Here is a 26,022-nt window from a genome sequence, read left to right on the forward strand (position 1 = left end):
TTTTCCTTAGGGCTTATCTCACTTTAATATCAACAATCAATACACAGAGGACTAGAAAGGAGTTTTCCCTTACCCTCATGAAATCTTGGGCAGAGAGAAAAATAGAAGCTTGAATGTAAGGTAATGTTACATCCTTGTCTCAGCCAAGGTCTTTGAAATTTTCTAAGCTTCCCTCCAGCATCTTATTACATTTGTGAAGTCAGTGTGTGTATCATCAACTCAAAATGTTTCCGTATATTAGGTGAACAAATCACACCATGTCATTAGTCCAAGGCTTTGCCTCTTGTTACTCAGCTTTGGAATGGACCTGCTGCCTGAAGGTGGAGGGCGAAGCCCCTGCAGTCTATAACAGACCAGCCCTGTAACACCTACTTCACAATATTTACACCACTGAGGGGTAGCCTGTATTTTCTGATAATGTTTCCAGCACGTTCCCAGTTAGAAGAGAAATTGCAGCGAAAGCATATGGGAAACCTTATTCCCTTTCCTAATAACAAATACAATGGAATTACACTTTATAATAACACAGACATATTTGTTTATGATGCACATAAATCTTGAGCTATGCTATAAGGAAGACACATGCAGAGCTTCTATATTAAAGAATTCACATTCTGCAACTGAATCTATTTTTTATTTTTATTTTTTAATTTGCTTTTATTGTTAAACACGTATAGTTTCAGCAGCTTACATGTCTGGAACTTCATTAAACATATTCTAAATTAATAATGTTATAGAGTATCTAATCTGTATAGATGACATATAAGTATAAAATGATGTTTATTTATTCCTGTATAGTCCATTAACTTCCAAATATCTGTGATAATTTGGTGACAAATCTACAGTAAAGATCATTACAAAGGAAGTTTTCAATCCCTGTAGCCCTTAGGGACACTGTATTACAGGAAAATGGTGAGAATACAACCCTGCTCAGGGTCTGCTTTGACTCTCTTCACTTGAGCCTCTCTCCCACATTCTGTACTTTACTAGGCAGCTTTTCCCCTTGAAAAACCTGCTCCCCCTTGGGATCCCATAGCCTCTTTCTCATCTGTGATTTCTGCCTTTTTATTCTCCTGCACTCGCAGCAATAAGCAAGGCAAATGTCATAGGTTTGGCTTGACTTCTGGACTGGAGTTATTTCATACCTGCTTACAGCAGGAGGAGAGGGACTCAGAAACTCTAAGGTATCCAGGTAGGACCATCTGAGGATCACGACTGGAGCTGCTTCTGCAGAGAATTTTTTTGAGGCCAGGCTCTTGATATTTAAATCAATATCAAAACTTCTGTCACCTAAAATGATCCTGATCTTGGCTTTATGTCTGTGCTATTAATGAGCAGACTAATGTACAGGCCTATAGACTTGTGAAGAGCTTAAAAACCCAGGGAATGGAAAATTATACTGAGACGAACCCTGTTAAAACAATTGGACCTCAACCAAAAAAGCACTTGTGCTTTCGAGAATCGCTAACAGTTTTAAAAGCCAATATTTCATGAGTTTCAGGGAAGGGAAGCAAATACTGTATGCTGTCAAAAATGTGAATTCAAACATTCTTTATATAGCCTTTACTCAAAGCTCTGATGTTTTGAGGTCGAAAACATAAGTCCTTGAAGCCTATGACTTTGATTCAATCTGATTCAGTCAATGCAATTCCACTATAATATTGAACGAACTTTTAAAGATTGCTTAAGTGTTGACATTTTGGATTTAATATGCAATGTAAGAGTTACAGTAATAATTCTGGCTTTTACATGAAATGAAGAGGCAGTACAAAATTGAAATTCCCATTTTTCTGGGATATTCTCATATTAAAAATGTCTCTCAACACACTGTGAATTATTTTCATTTTTAATTTCAGGAAGAACAGCAATTCTAAAGCTGCACTTCATTATGATTTTTTTGAAATTATTATTATTTTTAATATTCTTCAAACCATCCACTTTCCCTTCAGTCTGCCAGAGCAGATGAGTTAGCAGAATGCCATTTTGTTTAAATCTCATTCCCGTGGAACATTCTGCATTTAATAAATCAATATTTTGCCATGGGAAACTATTTCACTGGAGAAGTCCAAATTGATCAAATAAGAAGAATAAAAACTTCATTTTTGCCTGCCTTGCCACTTTTCAGTTACAGAAGGATTTTTCACCCCTTTAGTCCAAGGATAAATAAAGGAGTAAACAACCTGGAAAGAAGGAAAGTTATAATCCTAATCTTTAGGTCTAAAAGAAGCCAGAAGTGGGATAATGCCTTTTTCACTCAACATCGCTGGCCACAGAGATGGACAAACTATTCCGACCTCAGGTGGGAAGGTCATTACATTGCCTAGGCAGTCCTCCTGTGCCAGCCTTAAACAGAACTGCTTGCTGTACACCATACTATTCAATAATAAGTGCTGGAGTATCAAATCAGAAAACATTAGTCCATGATCTTTGCAATAAATTAAATCCTAGAAAAAAACACTGTTTAGGGCTTCCTGGAGTTTTTACTCAAATTGGTTTTGCTGAAATTGTAAATTACTTTTTTACTTTTTTCAATTTTTTGTTAATTTTGAAAGTAAAATTCAATTAAGATTTAAAAAAAAAAAGGTGTTTTTTTTTTTAATTGTGGGTTTTTTTGTTTTTTTTTTTTGTGTTTTTTTTTTTCCTGTCATTTCTAGAGGTAAATTCTTAACTTTTATGAAATATTCGGTATAAAATATTGCAACTTTCTAAATTATATGTTTATCTATATATATATTGTAATTAATTTCTCCATTACAAGCACAGAATTTGCATCCACAAGAAATGACACATTCTAATATAGTGACATGAGATTACTTAGTGTTTTCTATCAGCCATGAGAAGGGAAAAAAATAAATCCTTATTTATTTTTAGCAATGAAAACCCTCTTTCATCTAAATGTTGAAGAATTAGTAAGCTTTTTTACAATGGCATTTCCAATGAGAGTAGAAAAAAACAAGAACATAAAATGTGTACAATTTTAATAACTGAAAAGGCAGGTCCTGTGCTGATGAATCTCACAAATACTTGGAACACTTGAATCTAGAAGCACTGCATATTCTGTCACAGTAAGAACATTAAATGTATGAGGGTATATTAGTTTATTAGGACAGTGTTTCCAGAACAAAAGACTGCCAACTCTCTCTGGGTTATGATGCTCTATGGATAATAATTCTCGAATAACTTTTACCTTTTATATCTAAGTAAATGTCTGGAAAAGCATTGCCTTGTGCATTTGGACCAAGGGGAATAGCTTTATTCCTCTCACCTTCTGTGTTTATGCAGTAATTGTGTTTGCTGTCTGCAGAAAATGATTACAGTCTGATAAAGAGCTATGCTACATGCATGTGCCTCACTTCAGAAGGGTACCGCTGTGCTTTTGGAACTGGAACTGTAAAAGAGATGTAGATAGCAATGCTAAGAAATGTACAGAAAGATAAGACATAAAGGCCACGAAACGAATATGGAGGATAAGCTGAAACTGATATTGGCATCCTGCTATTGAACTGAGAATGGGCTGGCAATAAAGAAGCAGAGGGATTTGATGGAAAACCTTGTTGTTTCTAGCATGCGTGCAGCAGTAAATAAAAACAGACCCGGTGAGTGAGTAATCTGTTCTGGCAGCAAAAACACATGGAAGAATTGAGAGTCTGTCTATGAAGGGGTTCAAAGTAGCTGTGCAGCAGTGATTGCTGCAAAGGGAGTCAGGGTGCCCTGTTCAGCAAAGCAGGGGGCTGTATCTGACACATGTTAACATCCAACCCCCAGCAGGTTCTGCCATGTGTGCACACATCACACAACAAAGAAAATGAAGTGATCTTACAAAACTCCTAAGCAAGGGGACTCTGGCATCTGTGGAAAGGGAAGATTTTTCAGGAACTTCCCATCACTACAATGCATTTTCACTAGTTTATGACTTCTTATGAGCATGCGCAAAGTCTCAAGTACTGCAAATTGCTAGCCCTGCAGAACAGCGCTGTGCTTTTCCTCAACAGGGATATTTCCAGTCAAATAGAAACAATAGAGGCAGATGAAAAAGGGCTTTGCACCTGGGGCTAAGAGCACCAATCTGCCCATGCCGAGACACTTGCAGTGACACAAGCCTATGGCACTGAGCACACTGATGGAGAACACAGTGATTTTTCAGCTATTTCAAGCTTATCCCGCTTTATATGGAGGCCTTTCTGAAAGTAATGTCTCCTATTTTATTCTGTTGGCCCACATCATCAGTTTTTGGTATGGCAGTAGAGACTGAACCTTCCCACCCATAGTCTCTTCCATTTTGTCTTTGTGTGGCAGATGGCAGCAAAGGGGCAGCCTGACAGAATGGCGTCTGACATGGAAGTGTATATGAAGCAAAGAAGTATCATTGAATTTCTCCATGCAGAAAAAAATGACACCCATTGTCATTCACTGGTACTTACTGAATGTGGATGGTGACCAAACAGTGAATGTGAGCACAGTGAGGTGATGGAGGTGTGTTTCAGCAGTGATGACAGAGGGTCACTTCCACTGGTGTGGATTTTTATGAGGAGTGCTGCCTGCGGGCTCTTGTTCATCATTGGTGAAAATGCATAGCTAATGCTGGTGACTGTGTTAAGAAGTACCAGCTTGTAACAGAAAGTTTGCACAATCAAGTAGTACTATTCTGCTCTTTGTATGTGCCATAGTTTCCATGAAAACAAGTAGGAGGCATTGTTTTCAGAGTGACTTAGCTATCTTGGCAATGATATGAGAAGTCTAGATTCAATTGAATCCATAATGTGCAACTGAACTTGTGCATAGAGATGAATGGATCAGCATTCAATACTGACAGTGTGCTGTATACTAGTCTTAGTCAGCATCTGGAGACTAAACCATCGGCTACCAGTGCCAATATTCTTAACATCATCCTTTGAAACTGCATTGCTCCAGGCTCTGACATAAAGAAAGAGTCTGAGAGACAAAAGCTGATGTGTGAGTCCTCTAAACATGTACCTTCTCAACAGATCTAGCAGATGGTGAAGAGTTAACCAATCTCTTGCCCTGGTGCTCTTGATTTTAAGCTGGACATTCTCACAGTTGATTTGTGCCCTAACGAAGTGTTTTGTGGAGTTGTTATGCCAATGCTTGTAGATCAAAAACTGACACTGAGGTCTAGCTAGACTGCATCTGATGGAAAACCACAATGCATCAGTGTGGTTTATTACAGCTTGTGCTTTCTCAGCAAATCCTGAATGCTTTGCAATACATTCTCTTCTTTAGCTTGGCCAGTCCACATGGATACAGAATATTATTTGGTGTCATAAACATAAAATACATAATGATTTTTTCATCAAGTTTGACTCTGTGTGTGTATCTTTACAATCACTGCAGAAAAAAAAAAAAAATCAATAAACTGTCCAATGCATGGAAATCCCCTTTGGCAGTGAAACAGTTATATCAAATTGTCACTATTTGAAATGTTCAATGAAATCACTTTTCTTTGTTGTTTGTTTATTTCTTAGAGTAGCTACACATGGATCCTAGGAAATTTCCTAACTAAAATAGTTTCTTGCAAAGTGAACTTCTCCAGATGAATCAAAGTATTTGTATGCAAAGCGCTATTCTCCAACAAACCGTGCTGAAAGCAATATATGATTCACTCTAACGATTCCAAGCTATGCATGACTCATGTTGAAGAATGGAGTCAGAATGTCATTTGTTCTCAGGTCTCTGTGAAATTATTAGGACTCTGTATGTGGCCAGAGGAAAAGGAAACCTTTATAAAAAGTGTCCAGCCTTTTGGAGAAAGCCTGTCTTCCAACAGATAAAGTCTTTCTTTGGAGAAAGTCTATCTACTGACAGACAAGCATGCAGCTCAATGAAGGCAATGCTCATATACCAGTTTTTGACCACTGTCATTACTTTTTCTGAAAGGAAACAGGAGCTTTGGTTTGAAGGTTATCCTATTATCTGCTACCACAATCTGTTAGGACCCACCAGTTGTGAAGTTCTGCATGCTGATATGCAATATCTTCAGGAATTATAATAAAGAGTACACTTACTAGAATTTGATTTTGGACTTCAGAGGGACACTGAGCCCAGAATCTGACATGCCATTAACACTTGTCCCTTCTGCTGCCCTCAGGGATTTGGTATATTTTACTTAAAGGCTCTTACACTCTTCTGCCACTACGTAAGCATCTAAGCATCTACGTAGGCATCTATGACAACATTAATAGACAAGACAAACAAAAGGTCACAAATCTGTGTGGATGTATGCATATATGTGTAGATATATTTCTAAGAATTCAAAACCAGACATAAACAAAGATTTGTTTTCATATTGTATTATGACTCAAAAGTGGACAGAAAAATGCCAGTTAATTATTGCTAAATATTTGTAGTTTCAGTATTCACCTTTTATCTTTGAGTTTTTCTGTTCTCTTATCAGTTTGCCCATCCTTCTCTCCAGTCACTCTTTTTCTGAACATTTGTGTTTTCAAATTGTTTAAATAATACTAATGATACTAATGATACTAGTCTGAGCTTGAATGACAATGGCACAACTGAAGTTGCTTAAGTAACTCTGCCAGTAAAACAACTGCAGTGTATATAGGACATTCATGGTAATGTGCTTTTTGCTGCATCAGGTGCTTTTAAGGCAGTAATTATGACTGCTTTTTACATCTGCATTGGCTAGCCTTTTTTGAATCACTTAGAATGCTGTTTTGTTATACAGGGAACAATTGTTAGTGCACCTTTTTAAGTAGCATGCATTGTTTTAAAACACAGGTTACTGCAGGCCTCTGGAGATGCTGATATAAAGCAGTCGTGCTTTTTGGCTCCTACTGATTCCCCAAATGCCATGAAAATGAATTAAATGAAATTAAATGAAGCTAAATAAAATAGAGAGAACCACATACATCTTCAAAACATATTCCAGTATGACACATCCTATGACTGCAGACTTATTTTGTTGAAGGCATTCAGGAAATAGGTGTAAACTTGGGAAATTCACAGAATTGTAGACAGCAGACTGTGTCACATAATAACAATGCTAGGCACAGGCTATGAGCACTAGCTGTTGCACACTTTATGAACCAGACAAAAGAACCCATACCCTTTAGAACCCTACACATTAAAATGTATTGTTCTGTGTTTGTTTGCTTGTTTTCTTAAATCAGAATTCACTATGGTCTGAACATGAAACTATTTACTTCTTAAAGCTGCTCAAAAAGCTGGGAAAATTAAGGATTTTAATCTTTCTTTTTTAATTTTTTTTTCTTGTTTTGTGAAAAATTAAGCTTTTTCTTGAAAAAGTCTGTTTTGTATGTAATTCTGAGGTCCTCCCACAAGCAGTATCAGAATGCACAGCATAAAAGTCAGTATGTTCTCTGGCAAAAGAGAGGTACTGTTTTAATATGTGAGACACATGGAAGCAATGTAATTATCTAAATTAACAGGATGAAAGTTCTAGACAATTGGAGTTCCCTGACTTTGTTTCATGGTAAAAATACAGGCTGAAGACCTACCATATCTGTAATGGGAAATCTATAACACAAGAGAACCCCAAATCTATTATAATTCAGATAAGGTGTCTGGGCAGACAGTCAATCCTCCAGGCTGCCAAAGAGAAAAATAAATGTCTTGCTGACGGCAAAGAAATTGTGTTTTTTCACTATGTCAGTGCTGAAATTGTGAATGAAAGAGCAGGCTTTACTGAAACCAAAATTAGAAAAGAGCTGAAGTATGAAATGCTTTGTGTGATGTATCTAGACAAGGCACTTGAGCAGTATTCAACACTAGACAGAACGAACAGGGAGAATCAAGAGATATCAACAAGGAAAATATTGAATGATTGGTCATCTCTGCTGAAGAAGAATGGCATAGGCACTCCTATAAAAAAAAAATAAAAAATTGCCTGATTTTTATTATATAATAATATTTATAATGCTTTCTCAACTGCTCTTAAAATTCATTTTTAAAGTCTTTAAGATCATCCAAAATTGGAAACTTCTGAATTCCTATTCATTGTGTTCTCCACTGCCATTTTCAAGTGCTTTAAAGGGTGTCGTGATGGTAACACTTACACTGTAGTGACTAATGCTCAGCTGTCTGTTCTAACTTCCAGTGCTCGTATATCTCCTGCTTTCAGTTTCTCCCCGTTATTGTCCATTGATGTGGTTATTTTATTGGCAGGAGTTTATTACTATAGAAGGACTACAGGAATGACTAGCATATCTCATGTTATCAGAAAGGAAATGATTGCTTAGGATATGATGAGTTAACAATTTAAAAAAAAAAAAAAAAAAAAAAAAAAAAAAAGGAAGATTTGTTTCCAATTCTTATCTGTAGCACCAGGAATTTCAGATTTTGCTGAAGTGCTGGAGATTCGTGTGTGGAGCTGATAATGAGTACATTTGGAACTAAATGGAGGGAGATGGAGATATTTGGCTACTGTAACTTCTATCATGCTCTCTTCACAGTTCTGCATGAATTCTAGAAGGGTATAGGAGAGGAGGGCATCCAGAGAAAATCTGTAGAAACCTGAGTCAGAAATTTAGTTATTCATTATCATCCTCCCTGACTTCTTTGTCTGCTCTTGACTTCTGCTGCCAAACTTCTACGGAAACTTGGGCATGTGTTGGGCAACACTAGATGCAAAGGGACCAAGAAATACACTGTTGTCTGTGGTCAAACAGATCTTCCTTATCCATGGGCCTGGATTCAATCCTTGCTACCAATCCTGAACAGCATGAGAGGGAAGGGATTCCAGCAGAACTGAAGCAGAAATAGAGCATTGGTCCACAGCAGTTTATTAAATTCCTTCCTTCAGAAGTTGTTGAGACTTTGCATGAACTTGTAGCACACAGCATATCCCATCCCACGTCCACCTGTGGCTTTTTCCTGAATATGGCTCTGTTATGCCTGATGATATGGCCCAGAAATTTCTAACCGTTCTATCTAAAAGCAATTTGCCTAGCAGAAAGATCAGAAAAAGCATATGCTAGAGAGATTCTGTTATCAAGTGCAGACTCCTGCTGAGCCAGTACTCTTTAATTTGGAATTATCAGAAAAGATGTGATTCCAGCATGAATTTTTGTCTTTAAAATACTAAAATGAGCAAGAAATCACACCTTTTAAGTGTTCTAGGCATTTTAATGATGGTTAAAGTCAAAGGCAAAGTGCAGACTTATGGAAGTGAGAAAGTGTCAGAGATTAATGCAATTCTTTTTTCCACTGAAGCGAGCAGACTGAAGGTTAGAGCAGGAGAATGGGAGAAAATGCAGACAGGATATTTGATGCTGCTAGGAAAAGCAGAGTCCACTCCCAGGTAGGAACACATAAGATGTTACAGTAGCATTGCTATTTTTATTTCATTTTTAACTCTGCTGCTTTACATGATTGTTCCCAGATCAACCAGTGAGGGTGCTGAAAGTTTCCTAGCTATTGATCTCCCTAGGTTCATTTAAATTATATATTTTGCAAGTTTATACCATAATAGCAGCAAAGGAAAATTCTTCATGAGATCTCACTACGTGTTTGAGTAATGCTGCTGTTTGTGCTCACTTAGAAAGAAATTCAAAGATAAACGTTCTGCATTCTTCCTATGTGGCAACCCCAGGGACCACAAAAGCTAGATATTTCTAGTTGTTTTTGCTAAACCACTGATGCCAATCATGGACTCATCATATGGTCAAGAACCAAAATAATTTGCAAGAACATGAATTCAGTAATTCTGCAAAGTAACTGAAGAGTTCTTGAGTCTTTTGCCTTCTAAAATCAAGCAGAGAGATAATACATTGGCAGGAGGGAAAGGGACGAATTCATTTGCAGGGGCTCACTGAGCTCAAGATAGATCTCTGTAAAGCTTGGGAAAATAGCTTTCTGTGGCTCTGCTGAGTTCCTGTTTAATTACTTAGCCAGATATGACCTTGCACAGCTTCTGTAATACAAGGGACTAGCAGATCTTTTGTGGTAAATAGAGCCCATAATAACTCTGTTTTCTAATCTCTGTTTCTCTATCTGATGCCACCCTTTATAAAACTATATATATATACTCAAAGCACCTAATTGAGGAAAGGCTTTGTGAGAGGATAAAAACATTCAAGTTGCAGGAAGTAATTACACAGGAACAGTGTTACTCGTCTTTTTATTGCTACATATGAATACTGTTATCAAAAAACTCATTTCTAGTCATGTGTTCTTTGGATTGGCAATTATTATACACTTGGTAAGGGAGGAAATTCCTAAGAGCCTGAATAGAGAGATATTATTTGGCTGTATTTTTAACACAGTTTCGGAAGTGTGCATCTGTTTCCAGTTTACTTGCATGCATCTGGGAATCTGGTGCATATAAAAGCATTCCCAAGCAACACTAGTGTCTGTGGTACTGTAAGAGTCTAACAGAATCCCAAATAACTTTGCAAAATCAATCTATGTCAGCTCTAATGACAAATGCTATGAACCTAAGGAACTGGAGAAAAAGCGATGCCACATAATTCCATGAATTGTACTATGCCGAAAAGCTTCTTCATTACAAGCAGCATTTCATGTTTGCTTTGTGTGTGTGTTTAAAGTACTGTATAAATAAGTCCATGTTGGAGATGCTGATATTGTAAACATCTGTTACAGGAGATGGGATGAAATGAATTTTGATGCGCACAATACTGCTCATGTGGATTGTGATTTTTGTGCTAAATATACTTGAAATATGCAGCTCAGAAAAGAAACTGTCTAAATTTTTTTACTGTTTGTTTCTCATTCAAAGTTTGTTCTCATTGAACAACATAGAGAGCCTGTACTAATCTCATAGAATCATCAATGTTGGAAAAGACCTCTATGGTCATCTACTCCAACCATCCATCTACCACCAGTACTGTCCACCAGACTATGTCCCTAAATACAACATTCAACCTTTTCTTGAACACCTCCAGGGATAACAACTCTACCACCTCCCTGGGCAGCCTGTTCCTGTGCATCGCCATTGTTTCTGAGGAGAAATTCTTCCTCATACCCAATGTGAACCTCTCCTGGCACAACTTAAGGCCATTCCTTCCCATCCTATTGCTGTTACCAAGGAGAAGAGGCCAACCCCCACCTCACCACAATTTCCTTTCAGGCAGTTGTAGAGAGCCATAAGGTCTCCCCTGAGCCTCTTTTTCTCTAGATTAAGCAGTCTCTCCCCCTCAGCTGCTCCCCATGAGACCTGTGCTCCAGACCCCTCACCAGCTTTGTAGCCCTTCTCTGAACACACTCCAGGGCCTCAACATCTCTTTTTGTACGGGGCCCAAAACTGAACACTGTACTTGAGCTGCAGCCTCACTACAGATGAAAACAGGGGGCAAGAACCTCCCAGCTCCTGCTTTCATTTATACAATACACATACAAGGCAAGTACAGCCTGCTCCTATATCTCATGTTGCCTCTGTGTGTCACCTCCATGTCTTTCATGGTAGCCTCCCACTATGCTGTGGAAACACAGCCCCCTTTGAGCAGTTAGTCACAATGCTTGGCAATATTTTGACATCACTTAAGCACTAGCCTCCTAAATGTTTTCCTTAGCTATTTTGTGTTTTGACCAAGGAGGCTGCTTTGTTGTGAGAAGTGAAGCCAGGCTCACTGGCTCTTAATTGCTTTCTTTCCCAAGTGACTTTTGAGATTTTCCTCTAACTCACTGTAATTATCCTTTACTGTAAACTAAGTAAAGTACACCCTGATTTTTTATTTTTTTTTTTTTTTTTGTCCTGTTCATTAGCAAGCATCCTGCTTTGAGTGCTACTATATTCAAAGAATGTCTAGTCTGATTTGAAATGAAAGCCCAGTTTGACATGCAGAATAGCAACGAATGGTCAAGGTGCAGAAACCCTTTACATGGAAGCATCATCCAAAAGGGAAATAACTTCTGCCTTACAACAGTGTGCCTGATGGGGAAGATGGTTCTGAGCATGTGCTTTCAAAAGACATCTCACCATGGTTTGTGTTTCTTCTCTGAGACCAAGAAAGAATTTCTCCTATGAATGAAACTATCTGTAGTACTGCAAGGGAGGTGGGCTACTTGTTTACCACTTGAGGAAAGTGGGAAGAACAAAAGTTTCCCTTCAAAACTTTATTTGAATATAATCCATAAAGAGAAGTCTCACCATGCATATTATTATTATTATTATTATTATTATTATTATTATTATTATTATTATTATTATTATTATTATTAAAGTCCGAAGCCTAGCAGATCCTTTCTTTTGTTGTTGAGGTATTCAGTGTTGTGGATTGTTCAGTTTTCAGACGGGTAACTGTGTGCAGAATACAAAAGTGCTGCTGAATGCTTTTAGCAGCTAGAATTCTGACATCGAGTTCCTAACATAGCCCTCAGATCTTCAGTTTTGTCCTGTACCTCCCATAAAGAATGATGATGGGACATGGCTGCTCTGCCAAGCATAAGTGAAAGGTTTGTCTGCTAGTGTTGCTGATTTCTGGATGATAAGGAAAATGATATGGGGCTTTCCTTGGGGCCTGGAGATTATTTCAGTAGTCAGTATGATTTGAATTTTCAAGTGACTCGGTGAGGACATTCTGTTCTAGTAATAGGGACTCCTTAATCAATGTAGAGAGAGTCTTAAAGTTGTGTGTGCAAAAAGCTCCACCTGGAAAAACTTGTTCCACAATTGCCTTTTCAGATAATTTCCTCTCTTAGATGGGCCCTTTGTCAGTGTGTTTAACCATAGTGCTTAGTGCTTGGATCACAAGACACCAAGAATATCTAATGCTGGCTCGTTAAGTGTCCGGATGCTGGAAACAGCTCTGATGATCTGTCATACTCCTGGTTTGGTCAGTAGAACCAAAGTTTTTCAATGTTTTATTTGTCTGAAACTACTCATTTGGAGGGTATTATACCACTCTCTTAGTGATCCAGATGAATTGGCAGGCAAATATAAAACTCATAGAAATGGAAATAAGTATTAAGAAACAAAATATATATCTAGGTGTTAAGAAAAAAAAAGGAGGCTTGCTTATTGCTCACAAGAACAGTAGAGTATTTGCATGAAAATTATATAATAAATGCTAGAGAATGTAATGTTGCATGCTTTGAAGCTTCAGCTAATATCTGAACATGATTCTCCTGCATGTGGAAAATCGCAATAAAGTAATTTTCATGCAGTAGACTCCTGTCTATTTACCTCTTTAAGTCTGCATGTCTTCCTATAGTGCACACAGTTTTAGGAATTAATCTAAACAGATATAATTGAGTCTCTGAGTATTAAAGACTATGAAAATAAGTTCGAAAGATTTTCCAAAAAGTAGTTTGTGAACAGTCCACCTTATCAGATACTTTGGTCATTTTGCTACAGCAGAGACTGTGCTTTCAACCTATCTCAAGTAACTTTGGATACTTATCTGTTAATGAAAATTATCCTGCTAAGCACTGAAAGTCAAACTGTGACCAATTTTTCCATTCTTTTTTGTTCTATTTTGATATAGTGATAGTTACGGGAGATTTCAAAAAATAAACAATCTTTCATTTTCTGTTCATTTTTCAATAACTGACAGAAATAATACAGCAAATGCATACAAATGGAATTTATATGTATGTCATAAGTAGACATACACGTATATGTCTGTATATTCAAAAGAAGAAAAAATTAATGTAGTATAAAACATGTTCTTATGCTGAATTCAGAGTTCTCAGCAGTAAATTTGTTCCAGAAATGGAGATGCCTTTGTTTTAGTTTGGAGGAAAAAAAAAGAAAAAAAAAAAGAAAAAAAGAAAAAAGAGGTTGTGTGAGATATTCAGAAGTTATTTTCTTTTTTATCCACTTGCTCAAGTGAGCAGAACTTTCAAGAATGAGAGGTGGTCTATATGTTTGCTACATACATTATTGTTTGATGCCACCTCCGTCCATTCAACATACTTGTGCACTTTGAACCTTTAAGCAGAAGTGGGACTCGGTTTTTTCACTCTTTGTCTCCTAGTTACCAATGAATATGTTTGCATCCAGGATGGTATTCCCCAGTTCTTGCCTTACCTTCACATCGTTGACATTCATCCTTGTGCCCTCCTTCCCAACAAAGATGTCGTCAATGTCAACCAGAATGTACCTATCCAAAGACAGTGTGAGCTTCTTCCCTGACAGAAAAGAGATGGCATCAATAAAGATCAGCTTGTGCAACCAGAAGGTCAGGTTGTTTCCAAAAAGAACTCTCTGAATCCCATCATGAAGTCCCAAGTCCTGGATGACAGTTGCATACAGAGCAGCCTTTGGCAATGTCATCGGGGTTGGCCTGGAAGTCTGCAGTTCAGTTAAAAGAACAGGTTGGTAGGTGGAATGGTTGAATTGGAAAACTGTCCAGTCTTCACCAGGCAGCGGGCCTTTCTCAGTCCTTGGTGCTTTGGTAATGCGAAGGAGGGGAGACTGAGGGTTTACAACACAATCTTTGAGGGCAATGTTATTGTAAAGTTGTAATGGCAAGCCTTTCAGTTTTGTACTTGGGGAGCTGTTCTCATTGGCTTTATGAAAACCAATTATGCTAACACTGTATTCCACGCAGTATTTTTCCAGAAGCTCTCTGTTCCACGAGTCCATGGATACATACTTTAAAATATTCTCATATATAATAATTGTGTATTTTCCTCTTCCATTGTCTGTGAGAGGGGGAATATCTCCCTTGGCAGGTGCGATGACCATATGGTATTGAAATCTGCTGGATTCAAGGATGGCTATAATGTCTTGTCCCAGCTGAGAGTACTGGCTTTCCACAAAGAGAAGGACGGTGGGATCAGTTTTAGATGGATCAATTGGCTTAGCTGTTTTCAGTTCCTTGGACCTGTATGGTAAAAGCTTGAGATTTTCACACTCTGCTTCTCCAGTGGTTTCTGCAAGAGTCATCTCCTGCTTGTAACCAGTGTACAGGTAATAGGCAGAAATGACAATACTTGCTAGGCAGAAGGCAGCCAGGAGAATGACCAGTGTTCTGAAACTTCTTCGGAGCCTCACTATTAGATTCATCTTCTGTAGGACTTCCAACTTGACTTGGACTTGCTGCTTTTTGGTTTTCTCTTTCTAAAGTGCCATAATAAAAATGAGACGCAGAGGTGCTGATTCCTCTCCTGAGACGTTCATGTGACCATTGCAGTGCATTTATAAAGTTCTTGGGGATATTATAAAGCTGTTGAAGCAGGAAATCAAAGGATCTGGAAAGCTAAATTGAAAGAGGCTTTCTCAGAATGCAGCAGTTGCCAATAATCAATGAAGAAAACTCTTAACATTATCTGCAACAAGAAGTAAAAGAAAAGTAAATAAAATTCATAAAGCAATTAAAAATGCATGTTAATAAAGACAGTGATATCAGTGATGTGAGCTGAGAGGGAGGCTCAAGCACTACTTGAACAGTTCAAATGCTGCTTGCTGTCTTAACATACCAGAGCTGCTTCTATTTTATTATATTGGCCCACAATGTCAGAGGTGGATGTTGGTGATATAGCAGTAGAAGATGAACCTTCCTGCCAATATTGTTGCATACTGTTGCATTCTGTTGCTGTATGACAGATGGCAGCAAAGGTGCTGATGAAATGGTGTCTGAAATGAAAGTGTGTATGAAGCAAAGGTGTGTCACTAAACTCCTCCGTGTGGAAGAAAAATGGCACCCACTGACATGCATCAATGCTTGCTGAATGTTTCTGGAGACCAAACAGAGGATGTGAGCACAGTGCGGTGGTGGTGGGTAGTGTGTTTCAGCAGTGATGACAACGGCATGAAAGACAAGCCACTTTCCAAGCAGCCATGCTCAGGTATCATACCACAAAATGCAGTGTCTCGATCAGCTCATCTATTTGAATCAGCAGATTATGACCAAAGAACTGTGTATGAAGCTGAATATCAGCTTCAATGTGTTGGAAATAATGGTGGCAGCGTTGGAATTTTGCAAGGTTTGTGCAAGGAACAGGAACAGAAAGCACAACATATACACATTTGTCAGGACCTATCGAAACAATATAAAGCTGAAGGTGACAGTTCCCCAGAGCACATCAGTACCCGTGGCAAGACGTGGTGTCAACACTACCAGCTGGAATCAAAATAGCCATCCATGAAGTGATGACATGCAGATTCCTCATCAAAGAAAAAGTTCAAGACACAGCCCTCAGTGGGTAAAGCAATGTGCACTTTTGAGATAGGAAAAGGGTGATCCTTCTGGATTTCCTGCTACCTGGATAAACCATGAACTCTGGTCAATACATCATGATGCTGACCAAGCTGAAGGTTCAAACTTCTAAAGACAGGTAAGAGGACAACCTTTCTCTTGCAACACAATAATGCCAGGCCCCATACCAGTTTGAGGACTGTGGAGCACATTAGCCAATCTAAGCTGGACTATCCTACCGTACCCACTGTATAGATCAGATTTGGTGCCTTCTGGCTTCCATCTGTTCAGGCTGATGAAAGATGGACTGCATAGGCAACATTTTCGTAGTGACGATGCTGTCATAGCAGCTATGAAACAGTGGGTCATCTATGTTGATGTGGCTTTTTATAAGGTTATTGCTCATCTTTGGAAAAAATGCATAGCCAGCGGTGGTGACTATGTTGAAAAACAATGTTTTATAGCTGAGAATTTGCTCTATCAAACAGTGTGTTCTTCTATCTGTTGTAGTTTCCAAAGAAATAAATAGGAGGAATTACTTTCAAGGCAACCTATGTGTTTTATCTTAATACAGAAGAATTCTCCCTTTTTCTTAGGGTAAATAATAATAATAATAATCAGTTTTTTTGAGCACATTGGTTCTTTTATTTACGGCCAATTATTGGCTAAACTGGTTTATTACTATTGCAACTAGGAATAACTAAGGACCATGTAATAGAACAAGGAAAAATGAAATATTGGTTAAATATAGGGTCAAGTTCCATGTCAAATCATAATTTTGTGGTTAAATATTCTGCAAAGGGGTAAAAGATTCTCTTAGACTGTGAAAGCAAGGAAAAAAAAAAAAAAAAAAAGATGATAGGAGTGCTTTGGAGAACTTGTCTCCCCAGTTTCTCTTCTGTGCCTGGAGTGATCAGTATTTTACAGTCCATTTAAGGGCTATCAATGATTAAAATTTCACATGAATTTTCCAAATGAATGAGTAGGTTGTGGAAACTGCAGGCTACAGCCGTGCAAGCTCAATTTTCTGTTCTCCCAGGGATAAATGGGGGGGATTGCATGGGACATGAGTAGTGTTGGAGTTGCTGAGCCATGAAGGTTTGTCCTGTGAGTGCTGGATGGGAGCAATAGTGTGTGCCCTGGATCAAAGCACTTCTTGCTAAATGTTGGGGGCTTTGGGCAGTTTCTACCATGCTGTATAGTTGAAATATGAGGTGCTCAAACATGACTGCCTGGCCAGTTCTGACACGCTTGTGCACTTCTTGATATTTCTACCTAAATTCATGTGGAGCTACCACTGCTGACAATGAATCACATGACTCAGAACCAATTAAAATTAATTAAACAAATAGCTCTATGGATTTAAGTAAGAATTAATGTCTGCCTGAGTTATTTGTATTATTTACCTATTGGAAAAATGTGGGACTGTAAGCAATGGATGATTTTTGAACTGCGAGGAGGAAGAAACTCTTTTTCACAGAAGATGCTTATCAACTGACAAGCATGTATTGAGTTATAATTCTGATTTATTTATTTCTTGCTATTTTGAAAGCTACTCATATTAATCTCTAAGTGAAAAAAAATTGAAAAGAGCTTTCATGAAAGGTACTGAGGAAACTTGTTTGCCAGTTATATTGTATGACTTTGGTATTGAGTTAGAATCAGAGTGGTTTGATTTGGAAAGGACCTGTAAAGGTCATCTAGTCCAACTCCTCTGCAATGAACGGGAATACACACAGCTCCATCAGGTGCTTGGAGCCCCTTCAGTCTGACTTTGAATGTCTTCAGGGATGGGGCTTCCACCATTCCTTGGGCAACCTGCTGCAGTGCCTCACCACCCCAATCATAAATAAACCTCCTTCCTTATATCCAGTCTCCTCTCTTTTAATTTGAAACCATTTCCCCTTGTCCTATCAACACAGGCCCTGCTAGTCTGACTCCTTCTATCTTATAGCCCTCCTTTAGGCACAAAAAAACAGCTTTCAGCCATGAACAATTGCTGAAGCAATTGTGAATTAAGAGGTCTGTTTATTCAAGAGGAGATTGCTTCTGCTCTTGCAGTTTAGGTAGAGGGAGTTGCTGCTGAGGCTGGCTGTGAGTTGGCTGGACTTTTAGTTAGTGTTAGTGACCCTGCTGTGTGTCAATTGGCAGTTAACAAAAACAGTGAGCAAAGTGGGTAACTTCTGCTCTGACTTCAATAAGCAATCAAAAAAAAAAAAAAAAAAAAAAAAAGTGAGAAAAATGTCCTGTATTTAGTAATGTCTAATGTGTGAAGAGAGAAATAGAAAACAAATGAAGGTATTGCTAAGAAATTAAAATCATGAAGATAACTGTAAAAGTACCTTCCCCTTCCTTTCCCCTCCCCCCCTTCCCCCCCTCCAAATCCCATTGGTAGTTCCCTCATTCTGCAGTTTTCTGTGTGTTTGTCGGGATCTCACTTCTTATTAAAGCTCTAATTAAGATTTTATAAAAAGATAAAACCAGATCAAGTGAAGCATTGTCTATGAGGCTGTGCTTCAGATGCAGTGACATTGATGAGTCACTCAGGGTTTATTGGATTAAGAGAACTGCTCTCTCTGTGGGAAGGATAGCCTGGGGGGGAAGAGGGGGGGCGAGCAATCTCCCCACAAAACAGCTAATTGCAGCAAGTCTTAGTTTTGTTAGCATGTGAGATATCTTGGAACAATGATTAACACCCTCCCCCACACACCTTGGACTTTGCATCTTCTGCTTTCTTTGAGCACTAGAGGGCAATATTTTCTTGCTTTTTGCCAGACAGCACCTGTTCTCACCTCAACTCGCAGAGCAAACGGCCCTGTCTTCGTGTTCTTTCCAGAAGGGTCTCACAAATCATCCATGCACGTAAAGCACCTTAACTGAGACACTTGTGTTTAATAAATATAGAAAATAAACAGGGTTACTGTTCTAAAAAATCTGCTGCTAAATTGCACCGAATACTTACTGGATGTCTCAATCAACATCTGTAGCACAAGGGGGAATTGCATGCAAGGAGACCTTAAACTGCACATTTCTCCTCACTATTCTGTCTTGCTGGATCTCTCTCTGGCATTGCAAGCTGTCCAAATAATACACTTGAGCTAGCTCTTCATTGTTATTGTCACTTACGTAGCTAAAAAAAAGCCTGCAAATTCATACAAGACAAAACAAAGTATTTTTTATCCCAAATTAGTTAATAGAAATACCATTACTGAAAATATCTCCTAGTCATCTAGAATAGTATGTGGTTTCCAGTTATGTAGAAGAGTCTGCTTGTTGTATGTAGATATTTCAGCAAACACAAGTATTCAGCTATCTGTCTTGAAGCTGTGAATGTTCTGTCCCTGGAGGTGCCCAAGACCAGGTTGGATGGGGCCCTGGACAGCCTTATCTGATGGGAGCAGCAAGACAAACAGCCCAAGGCAGGGGGTTGTATCTGGGTGGTCTGTAAGGTCCCCTCCCACCTGAGTAATCAGAGAATCATAGAATCACAAGGCTGGAGAGGACCTACAAGACCATGTAGTACAACTGTCCTCCCATTACCATTGCTACCACAAGCCACTAAACCAGATCTCGTATCTCCCAGATGCGTCTTGAACACTGCCAGGGATTCTATGATACAGACATGCAATATTAAGATTAATAAAAAATTTAAACTTCCTGGAAGAAATCTGGATTTGGAGCAGGTCTCTTTTTGCTTTGTGTATCGCATTTGAGTCAATCTGTTTATATTGTTCAGTTAAAAAAAAAAAAAAAAAAAAAAAAAAAGAAGTGTGAAGTAATTAAATTTTACGAAAATAAATCAGCTCTATTAGCCGTTAGCAGGACATTTTCTAAATCATAATTGGAAGTTAAATGCTGTTTGTGCCTTTGAAACTCTTCCCCCTCAAAGTTCAACATCTTTATATTCACTCAAAAATTCAAATTTCTTTAAAGTGTTTCAGTAATATATTAATTTGAAAACATGAAAATTGGCCTTCTTTCATAATTAACATTACTAAAAATGTAATTTCATTTTAGAAACTGGTATTTGAGGGCCTGTGAACCTATGATCACTGGTCAAAGCACACTGACTCTTCAGGGACAGAGTCTAGAGCTGGGTACTTACCAAAGAATTCTGCTTACATTTGCCCAGACTTGATCCTTTAGTAGGTCTTTCAGTCTTGTGTTTAGCTGTCTCCCTGGATGCTATGTCTCTCTGGACAGAAACTGTATGTTGAGGTACCACACCTATCTGTAAGAACTGTCAATTTTCTTTAACTTAGGCATCCTGGAAGTTTTAAAAAATCATCTCTTTGCTAAATAATAATTGCTGCTTCCTCATACAAATGCATCTGATTGCTTAAAGTGTACTGATATTGAAGATGATTGATTGGGAGATCAAAACTTGATGGCTAAAAATGATAGTGCAGCAGTGAAAAGAAATAACATGTTATTAATGCCTTGTGTTAGCACAGCACCAGGAGTTAAAGCTGACTCTCATGGCCCAGTTTCTGAATATGGATCTTCTAGCGGTGTGTAGTGATTTTAGCACGTATTTCAAACAGAATAGGTGCAAGTAATGGATAGGGAAACACAGACGATGCAGAATACAGCTCCATATTGCATAATCAGCTTGCTGTTGCTGTTGAGGGATCACTGCATTAATGAAGTTATTGCCTGGGTAAATAAAGAGTTCTATGAAGAGTGAGAGTTGCTGCCTTGCATCAGGAGAAATACATGATATGTTAGTGGTTTGGCTCAGGAGTGAGGATAGCAGCAGGTATCTGGCACTTGGGCTGCCAGCTCAAGTAAAGGGTGGGGAGAACACTGCCTGGCAGGGCTATCAGCTCTTCTGTCATTGTAGACAGACTAAGGTTCTGGCTTGGTTTATGAAAAGCAGAAATCTTGGTCAACACCAAGCAAACTTGTTTTTATTCATGTTGCTGATTGATTGAATAGGCTTCACATCTGTAACAGGTTAAGAATATGTTGCTGACTACAAGGCTACGTAGAGGAGCGGTGCACTTTCTGTAATATGGTAATTTCCGGCTGCCTGTCTCAGCCAATGCAATGCTGCACGCAATGCTCTATGTACACCTCATCTGGAAACAGGCCAGGGCCTCCTCTCATCCTATTCCAGTATAAATCAGTAGTCAGCATGTCTTTATTTTCTATATATAAAACTTCCCTTTAGGCTAAAGTCTTTCCTCTTTTCCTTCCTTTCTATGCTTATGTGACTTCTGCCATTTATTAGCAGTCTAATGATCCATGACACCAGCTTACTACTCCTTACATAACGACTGCTCATTCAACACAGAAACAAGAAAACAGATTCAAGTGAAAAATAACTCCTGTTGACCACAGGCAAATGTTCAGGTTTTCTGCTCACTGCAGAGAGAGAATAGTCCTTGTGGTGTTTGAAATCTTTCTGGATTTTTGGAAGGCCTTTGATACTGGCCCTCATAACATCCTTTTGGACAAGTTGTCCAACTTTGATATAAGCAAATAAATGCTTTTCTTGATGATGAGCTGGCTCAGCAGTAGAGCTTAGTGCCACTGTGAATGGGGCTACATCTGCCCAGTTTCCAATCTCTAGCAGCACTCCCCACCACTCAATTTTAGGGCCAGTTTTGTTCAGCATTTTTTCAGTGATGTAGATGCAGGAGTGGAGTGCATCCAAAGCAAGTTTGCTGATTACACTAAACTGGGAAATACAGTTGGCTCTCAAGGGACAAGAGACCTTGCAGAGAAATCTACATAGATTGGCATGTTGGGTAATCATCGATGGCATGAAATTCAACAAGGATAAATGCCAGGCTCTGCACCAGGGAGGGAGGAATGCCAGACACAATTACAGACTGGGAGATGAGTGGCTGCAGAAAGCCCAGTGGAGATGCTTGGATGACAGTAGCCTCTGAGTCAGAAGGTGTGCCCTAGCAGCCAAGAGGGCAAACTACATTGTGGGGTGCATTAAATAAAACACAACCAGTTGAAAGATATAGTTCTATTGTTGTATTTAGCATTGGTGTGGCCTCACCTTGACTACTGTGTGTATTTCTGGGCACCATAATATAAAAAGAATGTAAGGTACTTGAATGTGTCGAGGAAGACAAAAAAGTCTGATAAAAGGCCTGAAAGGTTTCTCCTTTGAGGAGAGGTGGCCTCATTGCTCTCTTCCCAAGGATGGGAAGTAGGCAGTGAGTTACCAGGCTTTGCTCTCCAGTGATCAGTTATAAGATGCATGGGAATGGCACAGAACTACATCAAGGGAGGTTGAGACTGGACATTAAGAAAAAGTTTATTTACCACGAGGGTGGTCAAACACTGGAACAGGCTTTGTTAATAAAATACTTTAACTTCTATTTAGCCCTGAATTGATCAAACAACTGGACTTGATGGTTTTTATAGGACACTCTCAATTGAACTATTCTAATTATAGTGCACCTGTAGTATTGGAAAGACCACGATCTTATGCATGAAAGAACATGCATAAGAACATGCATAAGAACACTTGGAAACTAGATACTTGAATTCCAAATTTCTTTGCTGTTTACATTTACCAGATGACTTCAGAACTTGAAGAAAATAATGCTTCCCTGATGGAAGGGCAGCTGAAGGCATATCTGAAGATGAGTTTTACACATGCGCATTCTCACCTGCAATACACCTCTTAACAAATACATCAGATCTCCTATCTATTATATATAGGGGTATACTTAGTGAATGTTCAAACTCTTTAGCCTTGATAAAACAACATCTGACTGATGCAGACTAATTAATGTAAAGCTAACTTTAGATCTCACACCAGGATCACCGAAGTTGTCTTATTTTTACTACACTTAGTATTGTTAAGTGTGATTTGAAGCACAGTAATGGTTTTATTTATTTCAGTGCTTAAGCTGTCTTTTAACTGAGTAGGAGACATAAGGCCCACTTTCGTGAACATACATGATAGCTGTATTTTCATGACAGCATGTAAACAGATTATTTTGTTCTAATTTATTCACACATATCTGAAGCTGCTGACTTGCCAAGTGTTTTTCCTCAATAATTTTTTTTGACCAGTAAATGTAATCTCCGCTAATGAGAACCCCACAAGAACATTCTATCATTGGAATGCGTATAAGCCTGAGCTAGTGAGACTATAAGGATGGTGTTTTCCTTCAGCAAATCTTCCCTTGTGGAAATGTGCCCTCCTCCAGCCCAGATGTAACATTTCATGGTACTTAATTCCCACTAGGAATTTTTAAACCCAAGACTCACCCAGACCTCACTTCTGTAATATTTCCTTAAACTTTTTTCCTAGAATCCAGTAATATATCCATCAAATAATCGGAGAATCACAGAACTGTAGGGGTTGGAAGGGACCTCCAGAGATCATCGATTCCAACCCCCTGCCAAAGCAGGTTCCCTACACCAGGTCGCACAGGTAGGCATCCAGGCGGGTCTTAAATATCTCCAGAGAAGGAGACTCCACAACCCCCCTGGGCAGCCTGTTCCAGTGCTCCGTCACCCTCACCCTAAAGAAGTTCTTGGGTACATTTGTGCGGAACTTCCTATGCTCCAGTTTCTGGCCATTTCCCCTTGTCCTGTCTCTACACACTGCTGAAAAGAGTATGGCCTGGCCACTTTCCCCCCCACACCTCAGATATTTATAGACCTGGATCAGGTGCCCTCTCAGTCTTCTTTTCTCAAGGCTAAACAGACCCAGTTACCAAGATAGAATCGTAGAATCACAGAATCACCAAGGTTGGAAAAGACCTAAAAGATCATCCAGTCCAACCGTTCACCTATTACTAATAGCTCCCACTAAACCATGTCCCTCAACACAACATCCAGTCTTTCCTTGAACACCTCCAGTGTTGGTGACTCCACCACCTCCCTGGGCAGTCCATTCCAGTGCCTGACCACCCTTTCTGAGAAGTAATACCTCCTAATGTCCAGATCTTTGGAGTGCCATAAATGGAAGGGAAACCTATATTTTTTTCTGTTCCTTAGTAGGGTGGTTCTTACCATTATTGCAATGAGGAAGCATTAACAACTGTGTACATGTTTTGTTCAGTTCCAAAAATATGTAGTGATATCATGATATATCACTGCATCATGATGTAGTAAAATATATATAACAAACATTTTGATGTCATCTGGCTGAAAACCATGACCATGTGGTAAGACTCTTTTTAAATTTAATTTTATTATTATTATTTTTTAAGTAGTTTCTCCACATGCAGGGGAACTGTTAGGTCATGACCTAAAATGGTGATTGAGAACCTGGTGAGGGGTGAGTCTGGCCTTGGGAGCACAGACAAATTGCTTACACTTGTGCTCCCCAGATGACGAGAGGGTGGACCCACAATGAACTCAATTCCAGCCACAGAGGGGAGAGCATCCCTTGGACCTAAGCTGCTTACTGTTAAGGAGTGTTGTATGGCCAGAGATCCACTTCACCAGTTCTCTGAGTTCAGGTCTTCATTCTGTATATTAGTCTAACTGTGAATATTTTGCCTCACGTTGCTAAAAATGTGTCAGAAACAATTTTGCTTCTTTATAAGCAGTACATCATGCTTTTTCCAACATGTATTTGTCTTGCTTGAGTAATGATAATGTATACCCTTTCTTGCTGATAATTTACCAAATATTCGAAAGCTAATGACGGCACTCCTGAGTGCAGTCCTGTCTAAGGCAGTTCATTTGAGCTGGAAGCAATAGCCATTTGCTCTTGGATAATGACCTCCTCCAAGTGACAGTTGTCTTCATAACCTTTGTGGGATCCATATAAAAATACTACCAAGAATGAGAAGATTGAGCTATGATCTGAATGTCAGAAGCTTACTGTGTAAGTCATAATGACAGCCAAAATGTCACGGCAGAAAGTTGTGGTTGAAAAGAGAGCAGGTACTCCTATGCTACAAAGTAGGGTGTGACCTACAGGATCATGTTCTTGTTGTTCATTCTTTGCTTTCCCAATTGGATTAAGAGAGAATGCAACTATAACGAACATTCTATAATTTCACCAAGTACTTTTGAATTAAGGTGGTGGATAAAAGCAGGCTTCAAGCATTTTCCCCAAGACTGCCTGCAAAATGTTCTCCCTGCCCTGATGCAACAAATCTGATCTTGCTTGGTTAATGGCTCCTCATCATTTTTCAGTTCATAGTTCGATGCTTCGATGAAAGCCAATTTGAATTTGTTTTTCATATGAAACTTATGTGAGATGGTGTATCAGTTGTTTTATTACAGTTCATGCATTTTGTTATCTTTGTCTACTCCTGTAAGGCTGTCAATTAGTAATGCAGTTTCAATAGAATGATTTGTGCTTTGAATTTAGTCAAGATACAATATTTATGCAGTTTAATAGTAGCCTACCAGTAGTCTTTAAATTCAATCAATACAATAGTTAAACTCTGCACATTGTTTGATCATATGTGAAAGCTGACATATAAAAGGAACAGAATACATAACAAAAAAATCTCTTTCATGATGATCCTATTAGCATCTAACTAATGGCAGAATTTCTGTAGTTTGCAAATCTGCCATCGATTACAGTTTTGCTGGTTAATAATTGGTACTTTACTTTTTGAAGGATTCTTAAATAGGTTTAAAAGCTTCCTTCTTTTCAAAGAAGCAGTCTCTGCTTACATGGTACAGTTACAGGCTCTGAACTAGCTTATTTTGTGCTAAATTCTTTGGTCTTGATACTCTTTTCCAGTGCTTAATTGTTTCCCACATTTTCTGATTTCCTATTGCTGTAATGGGATCTAGAAACATTTGCTGTCATACAAGATAATTAAAGTGTCTCATTCATATACCAAAAACAATATATTTCACTGAGCAACGTGTTTTCTGATACCTGTATCCTGTAACTGGCAGAAGTTGTGAGAAAGTCCAATGTGGTTACATCTGTGCTAGGAGTTAGGAGGCCACTAACTTAAGAAAAACTACTTCT

At 38.7% G+C, this 26,022-nt stretch overlaps 1 protein-coding gene across 1 annotated transcript in view; it reads right to left on the reverse strand.

The window, feature by feature from the left end:
• The window catches only part of LOC140251865 (bifunctional heparan sulfate N-deacetylase/N-sulfotransferase 4), a 108,291-nt gene that overhangs the window by 74,648 nt on the left and 7,621 nt on the right, over window positions 1-26,022 (reverse strand). The window contains exon 2 of the mRNA XM_072336025.1: window positions 13,985-15,228. Coding sequence (XP_072192126.1) covers window positions 13,985-14,965 — 981 coding nt within the window. The 5' untranslated portion in view covers window positions 14,966-15,228. The remainder of the gene's footprint in view (window positions 1-13,984; window positions 15,229-26,022) is intronic.

This window comes from Excalfactoria chinensis, chromosome 4 (assembly GCF_039878825.1).
Source record: "Excalfactoria chinensis isolate bCotChi1 chromosome 4, bCotChi1.hap2, whole genome shotgun sequence".
In the NCBI taxonomy this organism is placed as follows: Eukaryota; Metazoa; Chordata; class Aves; order Galliformes; family Phasianidae; genus Excalfactoria; species Excalfactoria chinensis.